The sequence below is a fragment of the Tachyglossus aculeatus genome, chromosome X1 (assembly GCF_015852505.1).
Source record: "Tachyglossus aculeatus isolate mTacAcu1 chromosome X1, mTacAcu1.pri, whole genome shotgun sequence".
NCBI classification, from domain to species: Eukaryota; Metazoa; Chordata; class Mammalia; order Monotremata; family Tachyglossidae; genus Tachyglossus; species Tachyglossus aculeatus.
In genome coordinates, this window is record NC_052101.1 from 37177609 (window position 1) to 37199870 (window position 22262).

Genomic DNA, 22262 nt, shown 5'->3' on the forward strand with positions numbered 1-22262 from the left:
TTCTTTCCACTAGGTCACACTGCCTCCCACCAAGTTCGTTCATAAAATCAGGAAATCCCTGCACCTGGGAGCCCCACCTGATGGGGTGGGAGTGAGTTCAGTTCTGATGATTAAGGATCACCTGGGGTCTCCCCTCCATTGGGGTTCCCTTGGGGGAAGGGAGAGGCCCATTTAAATGCCACTGTGATTCCCCAATGTCCAGGCTCCTTCAGCCTAATGTCGACACCCTCTCCATCAGCTCCACCCCCACTCTTGTGTCTACTATGCTGCTGACTGTGTCAACTGAGGTGTACCACACACCTATGACCTTTGCTTCTGAGACAGAAATGTGAGGAGAGGCACATCCAAGTAGCCAATTCGTCTGTCCCATCAACTCCCCTCTAAGGGGAATAATAATAATTGTAGTATTTGTTAAGCATTATGTGCCAAGAACTGTACTAAGCACTGGAGCACTGGAGTTTAGACTGTGAGCCCACTGTTGGGTAGGGACTGTCTCTATGTGATGCCAATTTGTACTTCCCAAGCGCTTAGTACAGTGCTGTGCACATAGTAAGCGCTCAATAAATACGATTGATTGATTGATTGGAGTAGCTACAAGATAATCAGGTCCCACGTGGGACTCACAGTCAAGTAGGAGGGAGAACAGGTATTGAATCTTCACGGGCAGGTGAGGGAACTGAGGCACAGAGAAGTTAAGTAACGTGCCCAAGGTCACACAGTTGACAAGCGTCAGAACCAGGATTAGATCCCAGTTCCTCCGATTCCCAGGCCCGTGCTCCGGGAGGACTGGATCTCAAGCGATCCGGGGAGTCATATTTCCTGGGACAGGGTGGGCTTGGGCTTGGACCTGACCTGGCCTGACTGAGATCCTGCTGAAACCACAGGAGGTTTCAGAAGTGGAGTGTTGACCCCCGGAAAGAGCCATTTAGGAAGTTCATTGTGACAGCCATCCTGGGCCACCCATACAGAGCTTCAAGCCTTTCACACAGACGATACACCCCTTGGGCTGGTGCTTTCCAAGGAATTCACCCCCCTGCCTGTTGGCAGAAGAGATTTTCCTGACTTTTAAATACCTTGAGGTCGGAAGATTCCCCATTCCCTCTTCTGGACTCCTATCTCAACTTTAGGCAAAGGAGTCTCTGAACAGGGTAATTCTTTGAATAGAGGTAGGTGGTGGAATGTGGAAAGGCAGGAGGGTTTAGAGGGACTGGTGTTCTGACTAGTTGGTTTTATGGTATTTATGAAGCGCTATGTGTCAAGCCCTGTTCTAAGGGCTGGGGTAGATGGAAGTTCATCAGGTTGGAAACAGTCCCTGTCCCACATGGGGCTCACATTCTAAGTAAGAGGGAGTAGGATTTAATCCCCATTTTCAGTTGGGGGAACTGGGGCACAGAGAAGTTAAGTGACTTGCCCAAGGTCACACAGCAAGCAGTTGGCAGAACTGAGATTAGAACCCAGGTCCTCTGATGCCCATGTTCTTTACACTAGTCCATGTGTGACCTGGGAAATAGCAAATCCCGACCCCTTAGAAACAGATGTCTGGAGGGATAAAGGACAGTGTCTCTGTGTGAGCCTGAAGGCTGAGGCCCGCTCCCTGCCCTCTCCTGACTGCCCAGCCATAACGTGGGGATGGGTATCTGAGCTGGTCCTCTTACGGTTTCAGGGCGCTGGCACGGACGAACAGGCACTCATTGAAATCCTGGCCACTCGGAACAACCAGGAGATCGAGGCCATTAACAAAGCATATCGGGAAGGTGAGTCTGGCGAGCTGTGGGACAGCCCATTGGAGCTGTGGGGCCAGGGCAGAAAAGCACCAAGAATCTCTCCATCTGACGGAAACTCTGCTAGGTGTCCATCCCCCTCTGAGGCCGCCCCCCCACCCCACCCCCAACTCCCCTTTAGGCCTGAATCGTTAATCTCCACCATGTCCGGAGTGCCTGTACTTCCTCACCCAAAGAGCCCCTTGGGCCCAGATGGTGCCAGCTATTAGAGGGATGGAAGCAGCAGGGGCTGCTGCTGGGAGATTAGGTGCTGCTGGGGACAGTCTCTGAAAGGAAATGAGATGCCCTCCGGTAGGGAGAAAGAGCTTCAGTCTGGTCTTTGAGCTCCTGCAGGGACCAGCTGTCTGAAAAGTGCTCGGGTCTCCTCAGTGAGGGCAGTAGGCACCCCAAGGGTTTTTTCTGGCAGCTGGCTTCCTTTGGCCTGGTAGAACTTAGGCCCAGCCTGGTCCTGGGGTGGGATGTTGTGGTGGGGGGTTGAAGGGTGTGGGGGGGCACTTGTAGTCTTCACGCTGGAGAGAATTGAGCAGCACCGATATGAGGAGGCCCAAATCTACCCTAATCCCCGATGGTCTGTGGCTGGGCCTGGCCGCGTGGCTCCCCCTCTACCCTCGGAGCAGAGCTCCCTGGGCTCCTCTGTGGTGCAGTTGGATGGTTAGGGAGCCATGGACCTTAATGCCTTGTTCTTGTTTCTAGACTACCACAAATCCTTGGAGGACGCCCTGAGCTCAGACACGTCGGGCCATTTCAGAAGGATCCTTGTCTCCCTGGCAACGGTAGGGCCACTGCCCTGCTCACTCCAGCTGCCTTCCTAAGCTCTCTCATACAGCAGTGGGGCAGCCTCACCCCCACCCCTTTCACGCCCCTTCACAGGGAGTGTGGCTTCTCCTTAGCCATTCTTGTCAGGATGCTCTGGGATCTGTCATCAGGTTGACGGACCCTCCCTCCACTCCATCAACCCTGGGGACAAAGAGGAGAGAGATGCACTAGCCAGGTCAGGAGAGGGAGTGGTCAGTGGCACCAAGGCTGTGAGGGTAGGAAAATGCCAGACACCTGCCAGCCTCGACTGGGTCAAAAACTAACTTTGGGGCCACTGAAGCTACCTGTTGTCACTTATAGGAGAGCCAAAGTGAATCTTTCTATCAATGTGAGCCACACTCATTTCCAAGGGACTTACCTTTTCAGGAGACCAGCATAGAGAGGAAGCCTGGGAGCCAACAATAAGGGGCACTTGGCATCTCACCCCTTCTTCCTTTGCCCCGCTCCCTGGCACCCAGCCTGGGGGCATTGGCACTGATGTGGACCCAGAAGGTTTGAGCCAAGGGGGCTGAGCCATCTGCCTCATGGCATTTGCTTTGCTGTTGAACTACTAAGGGGACTGAATCCTCTCCATCTAGACCACTGCACAATTCAGGCAAAGGGAGCCATGGACCAGCCTCGTTCTTGCTTCTAAACTACCACAGATCTCTTTGACAGGCAAAGAGAAAGGCTGACAAGACTAGAGATCGAGGCTCTGTTCCCTGTCAGCCTGGATAGCCACCGGGTCTAATGGACAGTCGTCAAAAGCCAGTGACAGGGCTGGTTGTGTCTTCTGGGTTTGGCCGGGAAGGGGCAAGAGGGGCTCTGGTTTCAGAAAGGTTATTGGCGAAAGCCAAGATCATTATCTTCTGTTCTTTTCTGAATGGCTGCAGGGGAACCGAGATGAGGGACCGGAAGATCGGGATCAAGCTCAGGAAGATGCCAAGGTAAAAGCTGCCCCTCCACCAAAGGGAGACTCACTCCTACCTAAGCAGCTCCGGCAAAGCCTGAGTCCCTGCCTGGGGTTGGGAGTGGTGTGGTTTGGTGTTGGTTTCTGAGATGGAGCTTCAGTCTGGTCTACTGGGAACTTCCTTCTGAGAGCACTTTTTTTCTGGAGAAAATGGGCCCCCAATTCCTTAAAATTCTCCAGACTCTTAACTCAGCTTACTTTTTTAATGGTATTTAAGCGCTTACTACGTGCCAGGCACTGTACTAAATCCTGTGATAAATACACGGTAGGTTGGACACAGTCCAACCATGTGAGGCACATGGGGTTCACAGCCTTAATCCTCATTTTAGAGATGAGGTAACTGAAACTCAGAGAAGTTAAATGACTTAACCAAGGTCACACAACAGACAGGTGGTGAAGCCAGGATCAGAATCAGGATCAGTCCTCTGAGTTCCAGGTCTGTACTCTTTCATTCATTCATTCACTCAATTGTATTCATTGAGCACTTACTGTGTGCAGAGCCTTGTACTAAGCGCTTGGGAAGTACAAGTTGGCAACATATAGAGACGGTCCCTACCCAACAGCGGGCTCACAGTCTAGAAGGGCCTCTTTCTGCTAGGCCACACTGCTTCTCATTGTGGGCAGGGGACATGTCTACCAACTCTGCTGTATTGTAGTTTCCCCAGCACTTACTATAGTGCTTGGCATACGGTAAGCACTCACTAAATAGCATTGACTGATTAGAAGACAACTAAAAGCTGGGGAATCTCCAGAGAATCTGTTCAGAAGGGCTGGAGGGGAGGAAATACGATCAGGATTAAACCATTGAGAGGCTAACCTGTCCAGTGGTAGACAACTGGGCTAGGATTCAGGACTTCTGGGTTTTGCCCCCATCTTGGGCAGATTAGGCCTTCAGGGCTCTAGACCTTGGTTTCCCAACAGCCTTCCTGGAAGGTTGAGTAGGATTGTGTTCTTTGAGCATCACGAGTGCCTCAGAAGGAGGATTCCATGAGGCCTTTCTGGCCTGCTGGGAGCTGGGTGGCTGGCTGCTAAGTGTCTTGGCTTGGGTGAGGGGGGGTCTCCAGGCTTGGGAGTATCTCCTTCCCAGGGCTGGCTGGTGCTTGAGAGCTTCCCCTTTCCAAAGGGTGTGAGAGAAGTGGGGGTTGACCCTCGGGAAAACTTGATTTGGATTATTTTGTGGGAGAACCGGGCTAGCTGTTCTCCCTGCAGGAACCCGCCCCAGTTGGCTTAACCCTCTCCTGGGGCCAAATGAAAAGCTACAAGTCAAGTGAGTCGACGACGACATTTTGGCTCATCTAATTGACTTGGAGTTTCCAGAGCAATGGGAAAACCTGTCTTCCCCTTCCTTCCCATTCCCCACCCTTAAAAAGCTTCTAACCCACCCTGGCATCCTCATCCTCAACAGGATGGTGCTCGAGAGCTTCTCAGTTGTGGCCGGGGAGAATCTGGCTTCAAAGGCTCTGTTGGCCCGCGATCCTGGTGGGACAGTATAACTCTGGGGTGGTTTCCTAGGACGGTATTCCCCTCTAACACTTCTCTCATCCAACCCCCACCTGTTCCAGCTGGGCTGCGGAACCCAGGCCTCTTTTGCCCATAGATTATGCTTTCTCTTAATACCAGCTGATGGAGTTTTGACCTGGCTGGTCTGTTGTTTACCTGCTCCTGCTCACCACTTGTGCCTCTGTGTGTGTAAGAGAGAGAGAGACAGACATAGAGAGAGAAAGAGAGACTACACTATCAAAAGATGCTTTGAGCCGCTAACCCCAGCCACCTAACTGCACACCCCCAGCCTAAGTATTCCCCGTACTTGGATCTCTGCTTCGGGGGCAGGAGGTGCCAGCCCAATTCAGAGAGACAAGTAGGCATTTAGTTCCACATTCCTGTCCCCCAGGACAAGCAGAGGTGCTAGAGGATTTCTGACCCCTTCTATGATTCCCGTCCCACTTTGACTGTGGGCCAAGCCCATAATGAGAGGAAAGATCAGGTGGAATTTAGCTCTTTTGTGTCCCCATCATTCAGTGCCAAGGCCCTTTTGCTGCCACCTCCTTTGCCATGATTAGATCCTTTTCCAACACCCAGCCCTCTCCCTCCGCTGCCCCTTCCCCTCCCCACAAACCCCCTCCAGCCTTTCTCTTACTCTCTTCCCTTCCCCTCTCTCCCCCTCTCTCTCTCTCCTTGCTCTCAGGTTGTCGCTGAAATCCTGGTGAGTCTCTTGCACTTTATTATTATAATTTGAACACTCTCTTGGGGTTAAATCCAGCCAGCTGCGCTCTCAGTTTGCAGGCTTGCTTGGGGCCGGGTGGCGGGAGGGGTTTGTGGAAGTCGGAAGGAGAAGGGAAGACGGATGGATGACAGTGGGGGCCCCCTCCCTCTCTTCCCCTCCCTCTCTCTCTTGTGCACACTCTCTCTCTCTCTCTCTATATATATATATATATTTCCTGAAGTAGCTTGAGGATAACTCATCCATCTCTTAGTGTGAGGATAACTCATCCATCTGTCCACCTTTGCCCCCAACCAACAGGCCCAAGATTCTCTTAAGAATCCAGTTGCACTGTCAGCCCTAGGGGGCTGGCCTCCCCACTCCCTTTCCAAATCTGGATTACCCTGCCAGCCTTCGGGGAGGGAAGGCTGTGGGTTGATCCCCACAAACTTCTGGGCTGATGTGTAGCCCAGCTCTTCGCTACCCAAGAGGGAGAGGCACTCGCCCTTGGCCCACCCGGAAGGAAGAGCTGGACCCTGGCCCAGGCTGAGGCTGCTCAGCACCCCCAGAAGGGCTCCTTCAGCCTGGTTGATCTGAGAGGAGTAAATGCTTTCCCTGTCTCTCTTCCCTCTCCCCCTCTCCCGCTCTTTCCCACGTGGCTGGTTTTGTAGGAAATTGCCGACACCTCCACCGGGGACAAAAATTCCCTCGAGACGCGTTTCATGAGCATCTTGTGCACTCGGAGCTACCAGCACCTCCGGAGGGGTGAGGAGCCGCCCCTCCGCCCAGCCTCTCCCTTGCCTCTGTCACGGGGCGCCTTCCGGACCCCGGGACCTGCTCTTGACATCTCATGGCCTGTTGGGCTAGGGGAAGTTACGGGGGCTGCAGCCACGGCCTTGAGCCGGCAGCAGTGCCAGCTGCATGCAAAGCTGTTGGTTTGGGGTCATCGAGACAGGAAGAGCGCGCGAAAAGGGGACGCTTTGTTATTTGCCTTGCTTTTGTGGCACTATCCAGCTATCCCAGATAGCCAGAAATGGGTGGCTTCTGGGGCTGGACAGCCGGGCGTGGGTGTTAATTCACTCTCCTAGGGGCTGCACGGGAGCAGGAAGACCACTCCTGATGGAGGTGGGTGAAGGGCCGTGCCTCTATCTGCCCAGGCTGCGGGTTGGCTGGACAGCCATCCGGGGCAGCAGCCCCAAAGGGCTTTTGTTGGCCACTTCCAGTCCCCATGTAGACTGGCCACGGATTGGACCCGAGGGCTGTGCCATGAGCCATTACTAACTCAGGCCAATGGGCATCCTGTTTGAGACTGTGGTTGCCCTTCCTGCCGCCTCCCATCTTTAACTTGCACTCTCCTCTCCACCCCCTCCACCCCTCATCCCACCAGGAATGCACTGTGGGTCCACCGGGCCATATTTGATCCAAACCCCTCTTGGGTGTGCTGGCACCGTCCCAGGTCAGAGCACAGCTGCCTAGCCAGTGGTGTCCAAGTCTGCTAGGATTAAGGTCAGGGCAGCTAGGCTAAGACCTTCCCTTCCCCGCTTCATCACGGGCTCTCTGTTGGGCAGTGTTCCAAGAGTTCATCAAACTGACCAACCATGACGTGGAGAACACAATCAAGAAGGAGATGTCAGGCGACGTGCGGGACGCGCTGGTGGCTATCGGTCAGTGCCCAGACACCCACTCACGGAGGCATCTGGTTCTGTGGAGGAGTCGGGCGAGGGCACCGACTTCTGGGCAGGGAGAAGGGATGGCCAGCGCTTGGTTTCCGCGGGTGATTGGGTAGCGGCAGCATGATTTGATGGTGGGGGTTGGGGACTGAGGGGGTGGGGGGGTGCCCCTGCCACCCGCAAAAAAATCTGAGCCTTTCCCACCAGGGAGAATGTGAACTGTAGCGATTGGCAGGTTGGCACCCCTGGGGCAGCAAGTGGAAGCATCAGGATGCAGCCTGTACTAATCCAGGAAGCTTTGGTGGTTTGTTTTTGGGGTTTCATTGAGGTGTCAGCAGTAGCAGGGGGGCACTGGGCACGGTTTCCCTGGAGATCGAACACAAATGAGAGGAGACACCCTCTCCGCGTGTGTGAGAGCAGATGATTGGGATAAAGGAGGCGCCGGGTGGAAAGAACCTTGATAGGCAGAGATAGGGCCCAACAGCTAGACGCACGAGGCTCAGTCCTGCGTCAGCCGGTCACGGGCCCGTTGCCGTGCGGTAGGGCTGCCGACGGTGGGCAGGGCTGCCAACCTCTCGTGTGTGGTTGTTGTGGTTTCCAATACCTGTGCCTCACTGGGCACTGAGTCAGCAGCTTCATTTTTGCTGGGACCCTCCTCCCCTGCCTCTCCCCTGTGTTCCTTTCCTCCTCCGCCCTACATACTGCCTAGCTGCTCTCCTCTCCATGATTCCAGTGGTCAGGATTCCTGGGCCCCAGAGCTGGTTTTGGGGCAGAGGAAGCATGGGCAGGTTGTGCCCAGAAGCGGGCCCAGGTTGTAGACTACCAGGTGTTTTTGGCTTTTGTTTTTGATGGTATTTTTCTAAGCGCTTACCGGGTGCCCTGCCTTGTTCTAAGCGCTGGGGTTGATACAAGTTAATCAGGTTGGACATAGCCCAAGTCCCCCATGGGGCTCAGAATTTTAATCCCCATCTTACAGAGAATAATAATAATAATGGCATTTATTAAGTGCTTACTATGTGCAAAGCACTGTTCTAAGCGCTAGGGAGGTTACAAGGTGATCAGGTTGTCCCATGGGGGGCTCACAGTCTTCATCCCCATCTTACAGATGAGGTAACAAGCACAGAGAAGTGAACTGACCTGCCCAAGGTCACACAGCAGATAAATGGCGGAACCGGGGTAGAACCCAGGTTCTTCTGACCCCCAGGCTCATGTTCTAGCCATTAATCAATCAATCAATCAATCATATTTATTGAGCGCTTACTATGTGCAGAGCACTGTACTAAGCGCTTAGGAAGTACAAATTGGCAACACATAGAGACAGTCCCTACCCAACAGTGGGCTCACAGTCTAAAAGGGGGAGACAGAGAACAGAACCAAACATACCAACAAAATAAAATAAATAGGATAGAAATGTACAAGTAAAATAAATAAATAAATAGAGTAATAAATATGTACAACCATAATAAATATGTACAACCATATAAATATGTACAACCATACAGCCATTAGGCCACACTGCTGCTGGGTGGCGGTCTGGGTGCAGCCCTATCCTTGACCATTCATGCGCTTGGCTCTCCTCTAATTTTTTTTATTGTTTGCTTTTTCCTTCCCCGCTCCAGTACGGAGTGTCAAGAACAAGCCCCTCTTCTTTGCTGACAAGCTGTACAAATCCATGAAGGTAAAGCCTCCTAGGGGATTATTCTTTTGCGGTCAGGCTCAGAAGCTGCAGGGCCTCACTGTCCCTGGCCAAGAGACCAGGAGGAGTGACAGCAACCCATGGGCCTAGCTCAGGATTTGTTTTATGATATTTAAGCACTTCTATGTACCAGGCACTGTACTAAGCGCTGGGGTAAATACAAGATAATCAGGCTGGACATGGCCCATGTCCCCTTAGGGTGCACAGTCTTAATCCCCATTTTACAGATGATGTAGCTGAGGCACAGAGAAGTTGTGACTTGCCCAAGGTCATATAGCAGACAAGTGGCAGAGCTAGCATTAGAAGCAGGGTCCTTCTTCTCCCCAGGCCCATGTTTTATCCACTAGACCATGCTGCCCTATGAGTCGAAACTAATAAACGAATGAAACACTGGGCAGGCTGAAGGAGGGAGGAAGATGGATGTTCTCTTTCTGGGATGCTTTTGGGGTGGACCTACCTAGAGACAGAAAGGATGGGTGGTTGGACGGACATCCTCTGAAACTCTCCTGACCAATTGCTCCGCCACCTACATTGGCTTCACCGCTAATCAAGGCTGGCTTCTCAGAGAGCTCTGGTGCTCAGAGGCTCTGTGCGGGGACTCAGTTGACAAGGAGGGCTCATTAGGTTGGAGTGTCCCAGGGGGTGGGGTAAGTAGCTGATTCTCCTGCTTCCTATAGCGCCTAGAGCCATTATACAGGAGCCCAGTCGCCAAATGGTAGCAGAAATCCTCATTGTTCAGCCTTGGGGGCTAAAGATCAGGCTTCCTGTGGCCGTGTGGGCTGGCTTCCTAGCTGGGTGCGGGGGTTTCTCTGTTCATCTCTCACAGGGGGCTGGCACGGATGAGAAGACACTCACCCGGATCATGGTCTCCCGGAGCGAGATTGACTTGCTGAACATCAGGAGGGAGTTCATCGACATGTACGACAAATCGCTGCACCACGTCATTGAGGTGAGAGGAGAGAGGGTAGGAGAATGCTACTCCCTTCTGCCAGGTCCCCATCCCCCCTGGCTCTTCTCCCTGTGGGTGGGGATGGGCCTCCTCTCCCAATTTCCATATTACTGGTGAAGAAGGGACCATCTTGGCTGGGGTCGGGCCCACAGTTTGTCTGAGGAGAATCTCCATTTTTGATCTCAGCTATGAGGGGGCCCTTGAATCTCAGCTGGAGAGGGTGGCCTTATTGCATTCAGCAAGGGGTGGGCTGACATGGGCCACCCTGGGGTAATGACTGGTTTCTCAGCCAGGGAGTTGGGCGGGAGGTTGAATGCTGAGGTCCGAGTCTTCTGGGGTGGGGGTGGGCAGATGTTGGGGGCCTAGGTCTGCTGAACTTGGTCTCGTCGGGGGCTGGAAGCCCAGGCATGGTAATTAATGTGTGACCCATACCACTGTCCTCCTTCCCTCCCTCCTTCACTCCCCCGGCTGTCTGGGCCTTTCCAGGCTGAGGGAAGGGCTGCCTGCCCACTCCATCCCCTGGGTGGTCTCTGGCGGTCTACGTTCCCTTGCCGGTTGCTTGTCTTCACACAGGTCTTGGGTCTCTCTCTTCCTTCTTGTCAGAGTGACAACTCCGGGGACTACCTCAAGGCCCTGCTAGCGCTCTGCGGAGGAGAGGACTAGCCAGCCTGGGAGCGGCTGAGGAGCCGGTCGGGCCCCAGATCAGAACCACTTGCCTGGTCTGACCCAGAGAGGATCCTCTAATTGCAGCCGGTTTTCTCCAAGAGAAGACACAGCCAACAGTGGGAGCAGCATCCTACGGCCAAATCTAAGTGCAGGGGGCACCCAAGACCAGTGGTGGGGTGGGACGGTGGGGTGGGCGGGAGGGAAGGGAGAGGGATTTGTCTCCTGGGAGGAGAGGGGCACAAAACTTGGTATGTCACCCCAGTGAAATTGCTTCAGGCAGTGGTGTCCTAAATGAATAAAATGTGAACAGTGTCATTTATATCCACCGGGCTGCTTCTGTGACGTCCTAGTCCCAGGGCATATGGCTGCCTGTCTCTTGTGCCCTCCCTCACTGGGCTGAGGTTTGTGGGTGGTGTCTGCCCCGTGTGCCCCGGAGTCCCGTCTCCTCTCTGCTTAGCCCCAACCAGGACTGGGACTGCCCTCCCTTCCATCAGATTCCCTCAAGCACAGACCTTCAGCTCCCTCCCCGACATTCCTTTGGGTCCTGCCAAGTTGCCAGAGGAAAGGAAGGAGTAGGAAGTCTGGCTAGGCTTCCACCCCGGCACAGAGACCATAGCGAGTGGGTAGTTCACATGTTTCTAGAATCTACTGAACACGCTTGGGGCCCTGTGCTGGAAATGATACAAACGTGAACCAGAAAGCCCCAGGTCCCATCCTCTACTAGGTTTTCTTCTGAGACAACTGCTGGTCTGGGATTTATTTTCTCCCCCAAACAGATGGGGGCAGGGGGAGGGGAGAGATAGTTGAGAGAGCCAGGGTTTTGTGAGTCAGGGTTGGCTGAGAGAGACAAGAAGGATCTGCCCTCGCCTGGGTAAAGCTGTATTTGATGGTGGGCTAGCAACAGTTTAACCCAATGTGGAAGGATAACAGGACGAAGGGCTAGACCTTGTGAGGTGGGAGAAGTCATGGTGGCTGTGGGTATCCTAACAGGAAATTGGAGTAGTTCAGACACCAAAAAGTAAATGGCTCTATGCTAGTGGCCAGGTGTTAGGGTCTCTGAGCCCAGCCTGGGTCACTGAAACCTACATCAATCAATCATCCATGGTATTCATTTATTTATTTTACGGTACTAAGTGCTTACTATGTACCAGGCACTGTTCTAAGTGCTGGGGTAGATACAAGGTTATCAGGTTGGACTTAGTCATGGGCTCACAGTATTAATCCCTGTTTTACAGATGGGGTAACTGAGGCACAGAGCAGTGAAGTAAGATGTCACAGCAGACAAGTGGCAGAGCTGGAATTGATTCATTGATTCATTCCGTCATATTTGAGTGCTTACTGTGTGCAGAGTACTGTACTAAGCACTTGGAAAGTACAACCCGGGTCCTCCTGTCTCCCAGGGCCGTCAGTGCTCTATCCACTAGGCCTGCTGCTTGCAGTGTGCAGAGCACTGAACTAAGCACTTGGGAGAGTGCAGTATAGCAGAACTGGTAGACATGTTCCCTGCCCATAAGAAGCTTACGGTCTAGATCCCCTGCATCTAGATTGTAAACTCATAGGTAGGGAATGTATGTTGTACTCTTCCAAGCGCTTGTACAGTGCCCTGCACAGAGTAAGCACTCAAATGTGATCAATCCTATATGCCCTCTGCGAGCCTCATTGGACGGGAGTGTGTCTATTTATTGTTGTACTATCCCAAGCGCTTAGTACAGTGCTTTGCGGACAGTAAGCACTCAATAAATATGAATGGATGGATGAATGAATAATCCATGGAGGTGGAGTGGGGTGGATTAACAAAATCCATCAATAGTTCAAAGCTTTACTTAATTCAGGAGTTCCAACCTCCACATCTGAGGAACTCATTAGTGGCCTTGCCTCCAGGTTTGCATTTCCTCTCCTTTCCTCTTTCTGCTCCTGCTGACAGAGGTGCTACTGAGCAGCCCAGAGGGTGGGTCTGTCCCCACACACCCTTGTAGCTTTGGGTATAGGGGTGGAAATGTGGAGTAAGTAACGTCCACACAGATGCCCGCATGCGTGCCCCATGCCCACAGAAGAGAATTGAACTTCTCCATCCACCAAGCTGGAACTCAAGCTCCGGCCATGCGGTTTGGTTACAGGCGCAGGTTGCAGGCTGCAAGTCTCTCATGGTTAGGGGGTTGCTCCTACCCAAAAAGGATGGCGTCCTGGGGAAGGCCCAGTAGGCGATCACTGGGGCCCAAAGACTGCTCTGGTGGCTTCAGGGGTCTTGGGCTGGGAGGAGAAGCAGCCAGGCTTAAAAAGGAAAGGAAATCACCGGGAGCTGCGAAGTCTGACGTGGGCGGGTCGGAGGTCTCAAAGGGTGTCCTGAGGTTTCTGTGGGTGGGCTTGCTGATAATAATAATAATAATAATAATGGCATTTATTAAGTGCTTACTATGTGCAAAGCACTGTTCTAAGTGCTGGGGACATTACAAGGTGATCAGGTTGTCCCATGGGGGGATCACAGTCTTAATCCCCATTTTACAGATGAGGTAACTGAGGCGCAGAGAAGTTAAGTGACTTGCCCAAAGTCACACAGCTGACAATTGGCGGAGCTGGGATTTGAACCCATGACCTCTGACTCCAAAGCCCATGCTCCTTCCATTGAGCCACGCCGCTTCTGATTGCTTCTAACTGGCTTCCTAATAATTACGGTAGTGGGATTTGCTAAGCGCTTGACTATGTGCCAAGCACGGTCCTCTGCACTGAGGTAGATAAGTGGATTGGACGCTGTCCCTAACCCATAAGGGGCTTACAGTCTAAGGGTGAGGGAGAGCAGATGTCTTATACCTACCTTATAGAGGTGAAAACTGAGGCAATTAGGTGACTTGCCCAAAGCCCCACAGGAGGCAAGTTGTAGAATCAGGTTAGAACCCAGGTCTTTTTACGGAGGGCCAGAGAAACTAAATGACTTGCCCAAGTGCCACAGCAGGCAAGTGGCAGAGCCAGGATTAGAACCCTGGTCTCCTGACTTCCATGCCTGTGCTTTTCCCACCAAGCCCCCCAGCTTTTCACACCTGGAAGCTAGAGAGGGTAAAAAGAGATGGCTGAGTCACTACAGGGTGCGATCCTACCGGTTATTTATTCAGTGAGTCTCACTCTGATCTTCTTCCCTCCATCCCAGACTCCCCCTTCCTCCTCCATTCCCTCCCAAGTTACTTCAGCCTCCTCCCATTAAAGTAAACTGATTCTGTTTCCTTTTCCTGTTCCTGCTGAATCAGCTCCATTACTTGGGGAGCTGGGCGGAAGGAGTCAAGGGTTGCCGGCAGCAGGGTGTGGCCTGGGATTCCCATCAGACTTTAGCCCTCGGTGGCCCCGAATAGCCCTAGGCTGCTGCAAGATGAGGGGAAGGGGGGCCTGGGCTATGACATCAACAGGTGGGAGGAGATGTACCCTAACCCTTGGCTTGGCTGTGTCACTGTAATAATAATAATGATAATGGCATTTATTAAGCACTTACTATGTGCAGAGCACTGTTTTAAGCACTGGGTAAGCATGAGAGAAGCAGCATTGGCTGAATGGAAAGAGCACAGGGCTGGAAATCAGGAGACCTGGGTTCTAATGCTAGCTCTGCCATTTGCCTGCTGTGGCACCTTGGGCAAGTCAGTTTCCCTGGGCCTCAGATTCCCCATCTGTAGAATGCGGGTTCAATACCTGTTGTCCCTCCCTCTCTGACTGGGAGCCTCATATGGGATGGGGATCATGTAATAACAATAATAATAATGACATCTTTTAGCTCTTACTCTGTGCCAGACACTGTACTGAGCGCGAGGGTAGATATGAGCAAATCAGGTTGGACAGTCCCTATCCTACATGGAACTCACAGTCTTAATCTCCATTTTACAGATGAGGAAACTGAGGCCCAGGGAAACTAAGTGACTTACCCAAGATCAGGCAGCGGACAAGTGGTGGAAAGAGGATTAGAATCCAGGTCCTTTTGGCTCCCAAGCCCATGCTGTCTCTACTAAGCCATGCTGCTTCTCTGACCAGACGTCTGACCAGATAGTCGTGCATCTATCCCACTGCTTAGATCAGTGCCCAGCACATAGTAAGCATTTAACAAATACCAAAGTCAATATATGCCCAAGATCCCATGTGCCCAGGAGGCCACAAGTCCCAGCAGCGCCCAAGGGTTTGACCAGGAATGGGTCCCACCCTCCTTGGATGGAGTCTAGGCCGGCTGGACTGGGCCATACTTCAGAGTACCAGCCCTTTTAGGGCTTTCCCAGACACATCCTCGTAACTTCCAACCCCCGGAGGCCTGAGTGAAAACTGTGTTGTGGGGGTGGTGGGAGAAAGCTTCTTAGCTAATTAGAAACAATGTCATCACCTGCTCAGAATGGGACAAACTCATTTGTTTGTGTAGGACGTGCAGTTTATGGTCAGTTGCTATAGAGTCAGCTAACAGAAGTGCCGCCTCTTCAGCTTTCGCTCATAGCAACTGCTTCTCCCAAGCTCCGAGTGGGATGTTTAGTTCTGGGATGTTAAGTGGGCCAGAGTTGAGATTCCACACTCAAAAATGAGAGAAAAACAGGGTCCCAAAGAGAAGAAGGGCCCCAACAGAGAAGCCACAAATTAAATGAGGGTTGCCCAACCCCAGGTCAGCGTTCTCCCTAGTCAATCATATTTACTGAGCGCTTATTGTGTTCAGAGCACTGTACTAAGCATATTGGAGAGCACAATGGAACAATGAACAGACAGATTTCCTGCCCACCACTGGGTTGGACTGATTCTCCTGACTGGCCACGGGCCTTGCCTCTTTGAGGAGGCAACACTGTCCCCTGACCAATCCCCGAGGGCGTCCGGTCCCAAAGGATAGGCCCTGGGTCTGCATAATCCGACACGTTTGTCTCTTGGAGTCTGCAAGAAACTTGAGGGAACAAAAGTCTTGTTTTTCCCTCATAACTCCCTCTGGAAAGTCACGTGCTGGGGGCTGCCACTTCCGAAAAAGAGGCAGAGAATGAACCTGGTCTGGTGAGTCTGACAAGACCCACCTCGATGGATGTTGGAAACTCCTTTCCTCGTCTGGGATTTCCTTCCTCTACCCCTCCCTGTCAACCACCCTACCTTCCTTTCCTGCTCGCCCAGTCTGGGCTATTGGCTGCGGCTCTGGTCTCTAGAATGCACAGCAAGAATTTGGAAATCTCTTCCTCTGCCATCCAGCTCTGTGGGCAATCCTTGCAGGGGTAGGTACAATTAGTTCTCAATGATCGGTGTAAACAGAGAACAGGAAGAGCACAGATAACAATCAGAAAATTTATTAAATGCTTACCATGTGCCGAAACTATAAGCGCTGAGAACGACACTAAGGTCCCTGTCCCACACTGGATTCGCAGTCTGAGGACGTAATTGTGGTATTTGTTAAGCACTTACTATGTGTCAGGCACTGTACTAAGTGCTGGGGTGGATATAAGCAAATTGGTTTGGCACAGTCCCTGATCCACATGGGGCTCATAGTCTCATTCTCCAATTTACAAATGAGGGAAGTGAAGCACAGAAAAGTTAAGTGACTTGTCCAAGGTCACACAGCAGACAAGGGGTGGAGCAGGGATATGGAAGAGTAGGCATCTTATCTCCATTTTACAGTTAAGGAAACTGAGGCAGAGTTAAGCAACTTGCCTGTGGTCTCACAGTGGCAGAGTTAGGTTAGAAACTGGGTCTTCTGGCTCCAGTCCCATGCTCTGCCCACTGGGCCTGGAGTGAAATACACAGAGAATCCTAAATAATCTCATTTTGGCAGATAATTTCAGTCTTCTGAACCAAACTGCTCTTACTTGTTGCTTGGCCCCGTCAACAGTGTGTTTTTCCCGATCAATTCAGGGATCCCAAAAGCCAGAGGACATGGAGACCAATAGTGAAGGGATGAACAGGCCTGTGGCCTTGAGGCCATCCAGCCCGGGGTTTCTTGGTTCATTTCAGCCTTCGCCAATAGGCCGCATGAGAAAAATCCCCTCCGTGTACATTTGAACCCAGTGAGATAAAGTTTAAAGTGAAACCCAACTGGAGATTTCCCATATTTAGGTAGGCTGACTCTGGCCCCGAGAGGCTCTTCTTCCCTCTCATCCCACTCTTCTGCCTCCTTGTTCATATTTTCTAAGTGACCTCAGTTATCCAAGCCCCGTACTAGACATATAGGAGTCACCTGCCTGCCCCCTAGACCCTTTCTCCTCTCTTCCTTTAAAGAATAACAATAATTGTGGTATTTGTTTAGCACATACTACGTGCCAAGCACTGTGCTAACCCTCAGTGGATAAAAGATAATCAAGGCGGACACAATCTCTGTCCCACATGGGGCTCCCAAGCTAAGGGACAGGGAGAATGGATATTAAGTCCCCATTTTTTAGATAAGGAAACTTAGGCCCAGAGAAGCCAAGGAACTTGCAGGCAAGTGGTGGGGCCAGAATTAGAACCCTGGTTTCCCGACCTCCAGGCCCCTGCTCTTCCCACTAGACCACACTGCTTGCATTTTCCTGCCTTTCCCTTCTTTTTAATGCACTGGCTACTTTTCCTCTCCCTCCCTCCCGTCTTCCCTGCCTCTCTGATCTGTGTTCCCTCCACTATTCCAATGCCTGCAGTCCCTTCAGCTAGGTTAACTGGAGTGCAGCATTTGCATAGGCAACAGATCTCACCGCCCTGGAAATCCCCATGGGCCACCAGAGCTTCCTCTCTGAGGTCAGGAGACGTCACCCGACTTCTCCTTCCTCTCTCCAGAGCAGAGCTACTCAACAGAGTCAGTAAACAAGACCGCCCAAAGTAACTGCTGATGTCAAGGGGCCTCCAGCAGCCTGCCCCTGGCCTACCCCTGGTCGAGAGGACATAAACAGCAGGGCTGCAGTTGTGGGGAGGGGGGAAGGTAGGGAGGTGAGAGAGTATGTAGCGGGCAAGGCCACCGGACTGGATGAAGAAGCTAAGGGATTTTGGTTTTGCCCACAGTGGGTTGGGTTCCGGGGGGAGCAACTTCCTATAAAGAGCCCTCTCGACCACTGTAAAGGAAGCGGGCCAGAGCTCTTTGCACAAAAGATGAGTGCAGGAGCTGAAGCAGATGGAGTCCTGCTCTGCCCCGCCGCCTTTGCTAGCTCTGACATTGCTGGACTAATAAAGCTTTGGGCACTAAACCCATCCACCCACTCACCACCACCACCTTCCAGCCCTGGCCTGAAACCTGCCCACGCTTGACTGCCCAGGCCTGAGCCTGGCTACAGCACAACAGCAAGGACTCCATCCCCCTGCCTTCAGAGGGAACTGAGGGTCTGACTGAATCCACCTGGACCCACTTGACTTTGGGTTGAATCAGCGTGGCTCAGTGGAAAGAACCCGGGCTTTGGAGTCAGAAGTCGTGGGTTCAAATTCCGGTTCCGCCACTTGTCAGCTGTGTGACTTTGGGCAAGTCACTTAACTTCTCTGGGCCTCAGTTACCTCATCTGTAAAATGGGGATTAAGCCTGTGAGCCCCGCTGTGGGACAACCTGATCACCTTGTAACCTCCCCAGTGCTTAGAACATAGTAAGTGCTTAACAAATGCCATCATTATTATTATTACTATTAATCAACCCATCCCCAGGAGTTCAGGCCTCCAGAAGCTGTTGGGCTCTAACCAGCCTGCTGCCGATGGGGATGTTATCAGGTGTCTGGGGTGCAAATGCCGTTTTTTACTGCCAGGTTACTCTGCCCTCACCACCGCTCCTTTTCTACAGGACATGAGGAGCCCAGACCTCCTCCCACATCAGGCTCCTACTGTTCCCTCTGCTGCCCACCTGGCTTACGCCAAACTCTGAACTAAACCAAGGGCTAACAGTGCAACCAGGCAGTGGTATAGTCAATCCTGGCCCTCGTCCCTCCTCAAACATATTCTTTCAACTTTTTCTTTGGATGACTGGATTTCCCCAAACATCTTACTTCCAATGCTGGAAGTAAGCCGGTATGCTGGAACTCGGTCCTAGTATAAGAAAAAATCCCAGGAAGGGAGTGCCAGACCTCCTGCTCTCTGCCACCTCTTTGGTCCTCTTGCTCCTCCTGTTTCACTCCACCCCGAGGGCCTGGGCTGCTACGCTTGCCTGGCCAATCAATCAATCAATCAATCAATCATATTTATTGAGCGCTTACTGTGTGCAGAGCACTGTACTAAGCGCTTGGGAAGTACAAGTTGGCAACATATAGAGACGGTCCCTACACAACAATGGGCTCACAGTCTAGAAGGGGGAGCTCCTTCCTCAGTGGCTAGCTGGCCACCATACCACTTGCCTCTGGGGCCCCTTAAATTTTTTTTCTTTTTAACTTTCCACGTTACTTACACTGTGTCAGGTTCATCCCAGTGTTTTATCAGATAACCTGCCCTTCTGTGGGCCTTGGTGTCTTCAAGATAGCTAGGGATTTGGGTCTTGCTGGCTTTGTGGCCCTGACCCAAATAATAATAATAATAAGCTCTCTGCACCGCCACCCCCTAGCCCCAAACCCCTCAAGTCTTGCAATCCAGAAATCTGTCCTCAACCCTCAAACTTTTTCCCTGGCCCAGCCATCCATCCCTTAGTTCAGCCAGCCTGCTCTTACTGTCCAAACTTGACCAACTGAAAGAACGGGGCAAGGTGTGCCATTCTGTGTCTTCTATCACACAAATGAAAGCACTTTGGAAGATGCCAAGAGTGAGAGAAGGGGAAAATAATATTCCTACCTAGACTGTGAGCTCCAGGAGGGGCAGGTACTGTGTCCAACCTGATAACCTTGTATCTACCCCAGTGCTTAGGACAGTTCTTGGCACAGAGTCAGCACTTAACAAATACCATTAACAAAAAACCCCTCAGGGCCTCATTTCGGTCTCCCTGAGGGCACATTTCCTGTCCCCTCTACCCATGTCTGCCTAAAAATAGATTGGGGGAGAGACAAGACAAAAGTTGAAGAGTGAAATTCCAAAGCTTGCTCTCCCTTCCGGCTCAACACACCAGGATGCATAGGTGGAGCTATTTGGTGAAAATCAGTCGGGTAATCATTGGTATTTACTGAGTGCTTACTATGTGCAGAGCACTGTACTAAGTGCTTGGGAGAGCACAATACAACAGAATTAGCGGAAACGTTCCCTGCCGATAATAATAATAATAATAATGTTGGTATTTGTTAAGCGCTTACTATGTGCAAAGCACTGTTCTAAGCGATAATGAGCTTAGGGTCTGGAGGATGAGAGCGGACAACAGATCACAAATAAACAAGTTCTAGATCTGAGACTCCTCTTAAGGGAAGTCTCTCCACCAAGAGAGATGGCTTTGGGTTCCATTCTAGACATCAAGAGGCCAGTGCTGGGGAGGACCAGATCTGCCTCACATCCACTCCCTGGAAGTGAAGTACCTGGCATTCATTCCTGAGCAGATTGCCCCTCTGCTTCCCTCTTAATCAACATTATATTGGGCAAGGGGCTAGGTGCTAGAGGAGCCCTGGAGAAATTAGCCCTGCGTGGGCCCTGGGGCAAGCTTGCGTGCCAGTCACGACCCACTCTCTGCTTTCCTGTTCTCCATAGTCAGTGAATGTAGGAGGAAAGAAGGGGGAAGGTACTTCACATCCCTACTATTCATGGGATGACAAGTCACAGTGGCAGAGGAACCATCCAAAAACCATCTCTGCCCTCCCACCCATTTCACCACCCCAGTGGATATGGCATGGGGCTAATGAAACGGCGGGAAGTATTTGCAATCACTTCACTTCCCTATACCTCAGTTACGTCATCTGTAAAATGGGGAGCCCATACTGGGGACAGGGGCTGTGTCCAAACCAATCTCGCTTGTATTCCCCCCAGTGCTCAGTACAGTGCCTGGCACATGGTAAGAGCTTGCCAAATACCACAATTATATGAGCAGGGCCTCTCTGAAATGGCCTGGCCTATAGTCAGTCCGAGACAGACTGAGGCTCTCCCTGCCTTTTTCGCTGCTCTCAGAGAAGCAGCATGGCTCAGTGGAAGGAGCACGGGCTTTGGAGTCAGAGGTCATGTTTTCAAACCCCGGCTCCGCCAATTGTCAGCTGTGTGACTTTGGGCAAGTCACTTCCCTTCTCTGTGCCTCAGTTACCTCATCTGTAAAATGGGGATGAAGACTGTGAGCCCCCCGTGGGACAACCTGATCACCTTGTAACCTCCCCAGCACTTAGAACAGTGCTTTGCACACAGTAAGTGCTTAATAAATGCCATCATTATTATTATTATTATCCAAAGCCCAGATACTTGAAGTGTCCGACTCCTGCCAGACCCTTGATTTAGTGCCAATGATCCCCCCCCGAAGAGAAATGGGGCCTCCTTGAAATGTTCAGAGCTTGCTCTAGATGATAAGCTCCTTGTGGGAAGGGAAAGCGTCTACCAACTCTATTATAGTGTACTCTCCCAAACGCTAAGTAGAGTGCTTTGTACACCATAAGCACTCAATAAATACGATCGATTGATGATTGAGGAACACCCATTTGGTCCAATGACAAAGGGCTTAGGATCAGGAAGTGTTGCTAAGGCTCCTGCACACTGGAACGAAGCATGTGTGGGCTCAACAAAAGGCCTTCTGTGGCACTCCACCAGTAACTTTCTCTGCCCTCCCACCCATTTCACCCCTCAATGGGCATGGCATGGGGCTAACGAAATGGCGGGAAGTATACGCTAATCACTTCACGTCCCTGTACCTCAGTTATGTCATCTGTAAAATGGGGAGCCCACACTGGGGACAGGGGCTGTGTCCAACCTGATCTTGCTTGTATTCTCCCCCGTGCTCAGTACAGTGCCTGGCACGTGGTAAGAGCTTGACAAATACACAATTATGTGGGCAGGGCCTCTCTGGAATGGCCTGGCCTATAGTCAGTCTGAGACAGACTGAGGCTCTCCCTGCCTTTTTTGCTTTTTTCAGGTTGAAGCCAGCACTGGCCCAGCCCACCTTTTCCTTCTCCAGCCCCCCAGCCCATTCATTCATTCATTCAATTGTGTTTATTGAGCACTCACTGTGTGCAGGGCACTGTACTAAGCGCTTGGGAAGTACAAATCGGCAACATCTAGAGACGGTCCCTACCCACCAACGGGTTCACGGTCGAGAAGGGGGAGACAGACAACACCACAAAACAAGGACCCGGCCCCTTTTCTGTGTGGGAGGGAGATGAGATGGGCAGGCCCCTGGAACTTAAGAAAACTTCAACTCTCTGAGCCCTCCCCATTCCAACCAGTGGAGGGGTCAAACGCCCCTCCTCAGGGCCGGAAACCTAGGAATATGTGGAAATGGAGGGCAGGGGGGTCAGCGGCCCAGGGAGGGAATGAGCTGGAATGCTGGAGAGAGTTTCTTAGCTGAGTGAAGGGGCTCGGTGCCCAGTGGAATACCCCACATTAGGCAAATGGGCTGAACCCAGCTCTCCAGAATGCAGAGTGGGGAACAGCTGGATCCAGGCAGTCATCTGGTCCTCGAGGGTCTTTTTCTGGCCGTCTCCTCTTGCCCCCGTCCTCTGAATCATCCGGCTGCTGCACGCCCCCCCAACAACAGCAAGCCCCTCTGGGAACAGGATTCTGCAGTCG

The 22262-nt window shown here is 52.0% G+C and overlaps 1 protein-coding gene across 4 annotated transcripts in view; it reads left to right on the plus strand.

The window, feature by feature from the left end:
* The window catches only part of ANXA6 (annexin A6), a 48594-nt gene extending 37850 nt beyond the window's left edge, over positions 1–10744 (plus strand). For 2 of the 4 annotated variants that reach the window (XM_038772519.1, XM_038772518.1), the window contains exons 18-26: positions 1664–1754; positions 2475–2554; positions 3470–3523; positions 5732–5749; positions 6418–6511; positions 7315–7410; positions 9036–9094; positions 9939–10061; positions 10665–10724. In XM_038772519.1, the coding sequence (XP_038628447.1) occupies positions 1664–1754; positions 2475–2554; positions 3470–3523; positions 5732–5749; positions 6418–6511; positions 7315–7410; positions 9036–9094; positions 9939–10061; positions 10665–10724 (675 nt within the window). Of the gene's footprint in view, positions 1–1663; positions 1755–2474; positions 2555–3469; positions 3524–5731; positions 5750–6417; positions 6512–7314; positions 7411–9035; positions 9095–9938; positions 10062–10664 lie in introns of all 4 variants that reach the window. The other 2 variants (XM_038772520.1, XM_038772521.1) reach the window with 2 other exon arrangements.
* Positions 10745–22262: the final 11518 nt, after the last annotated feature.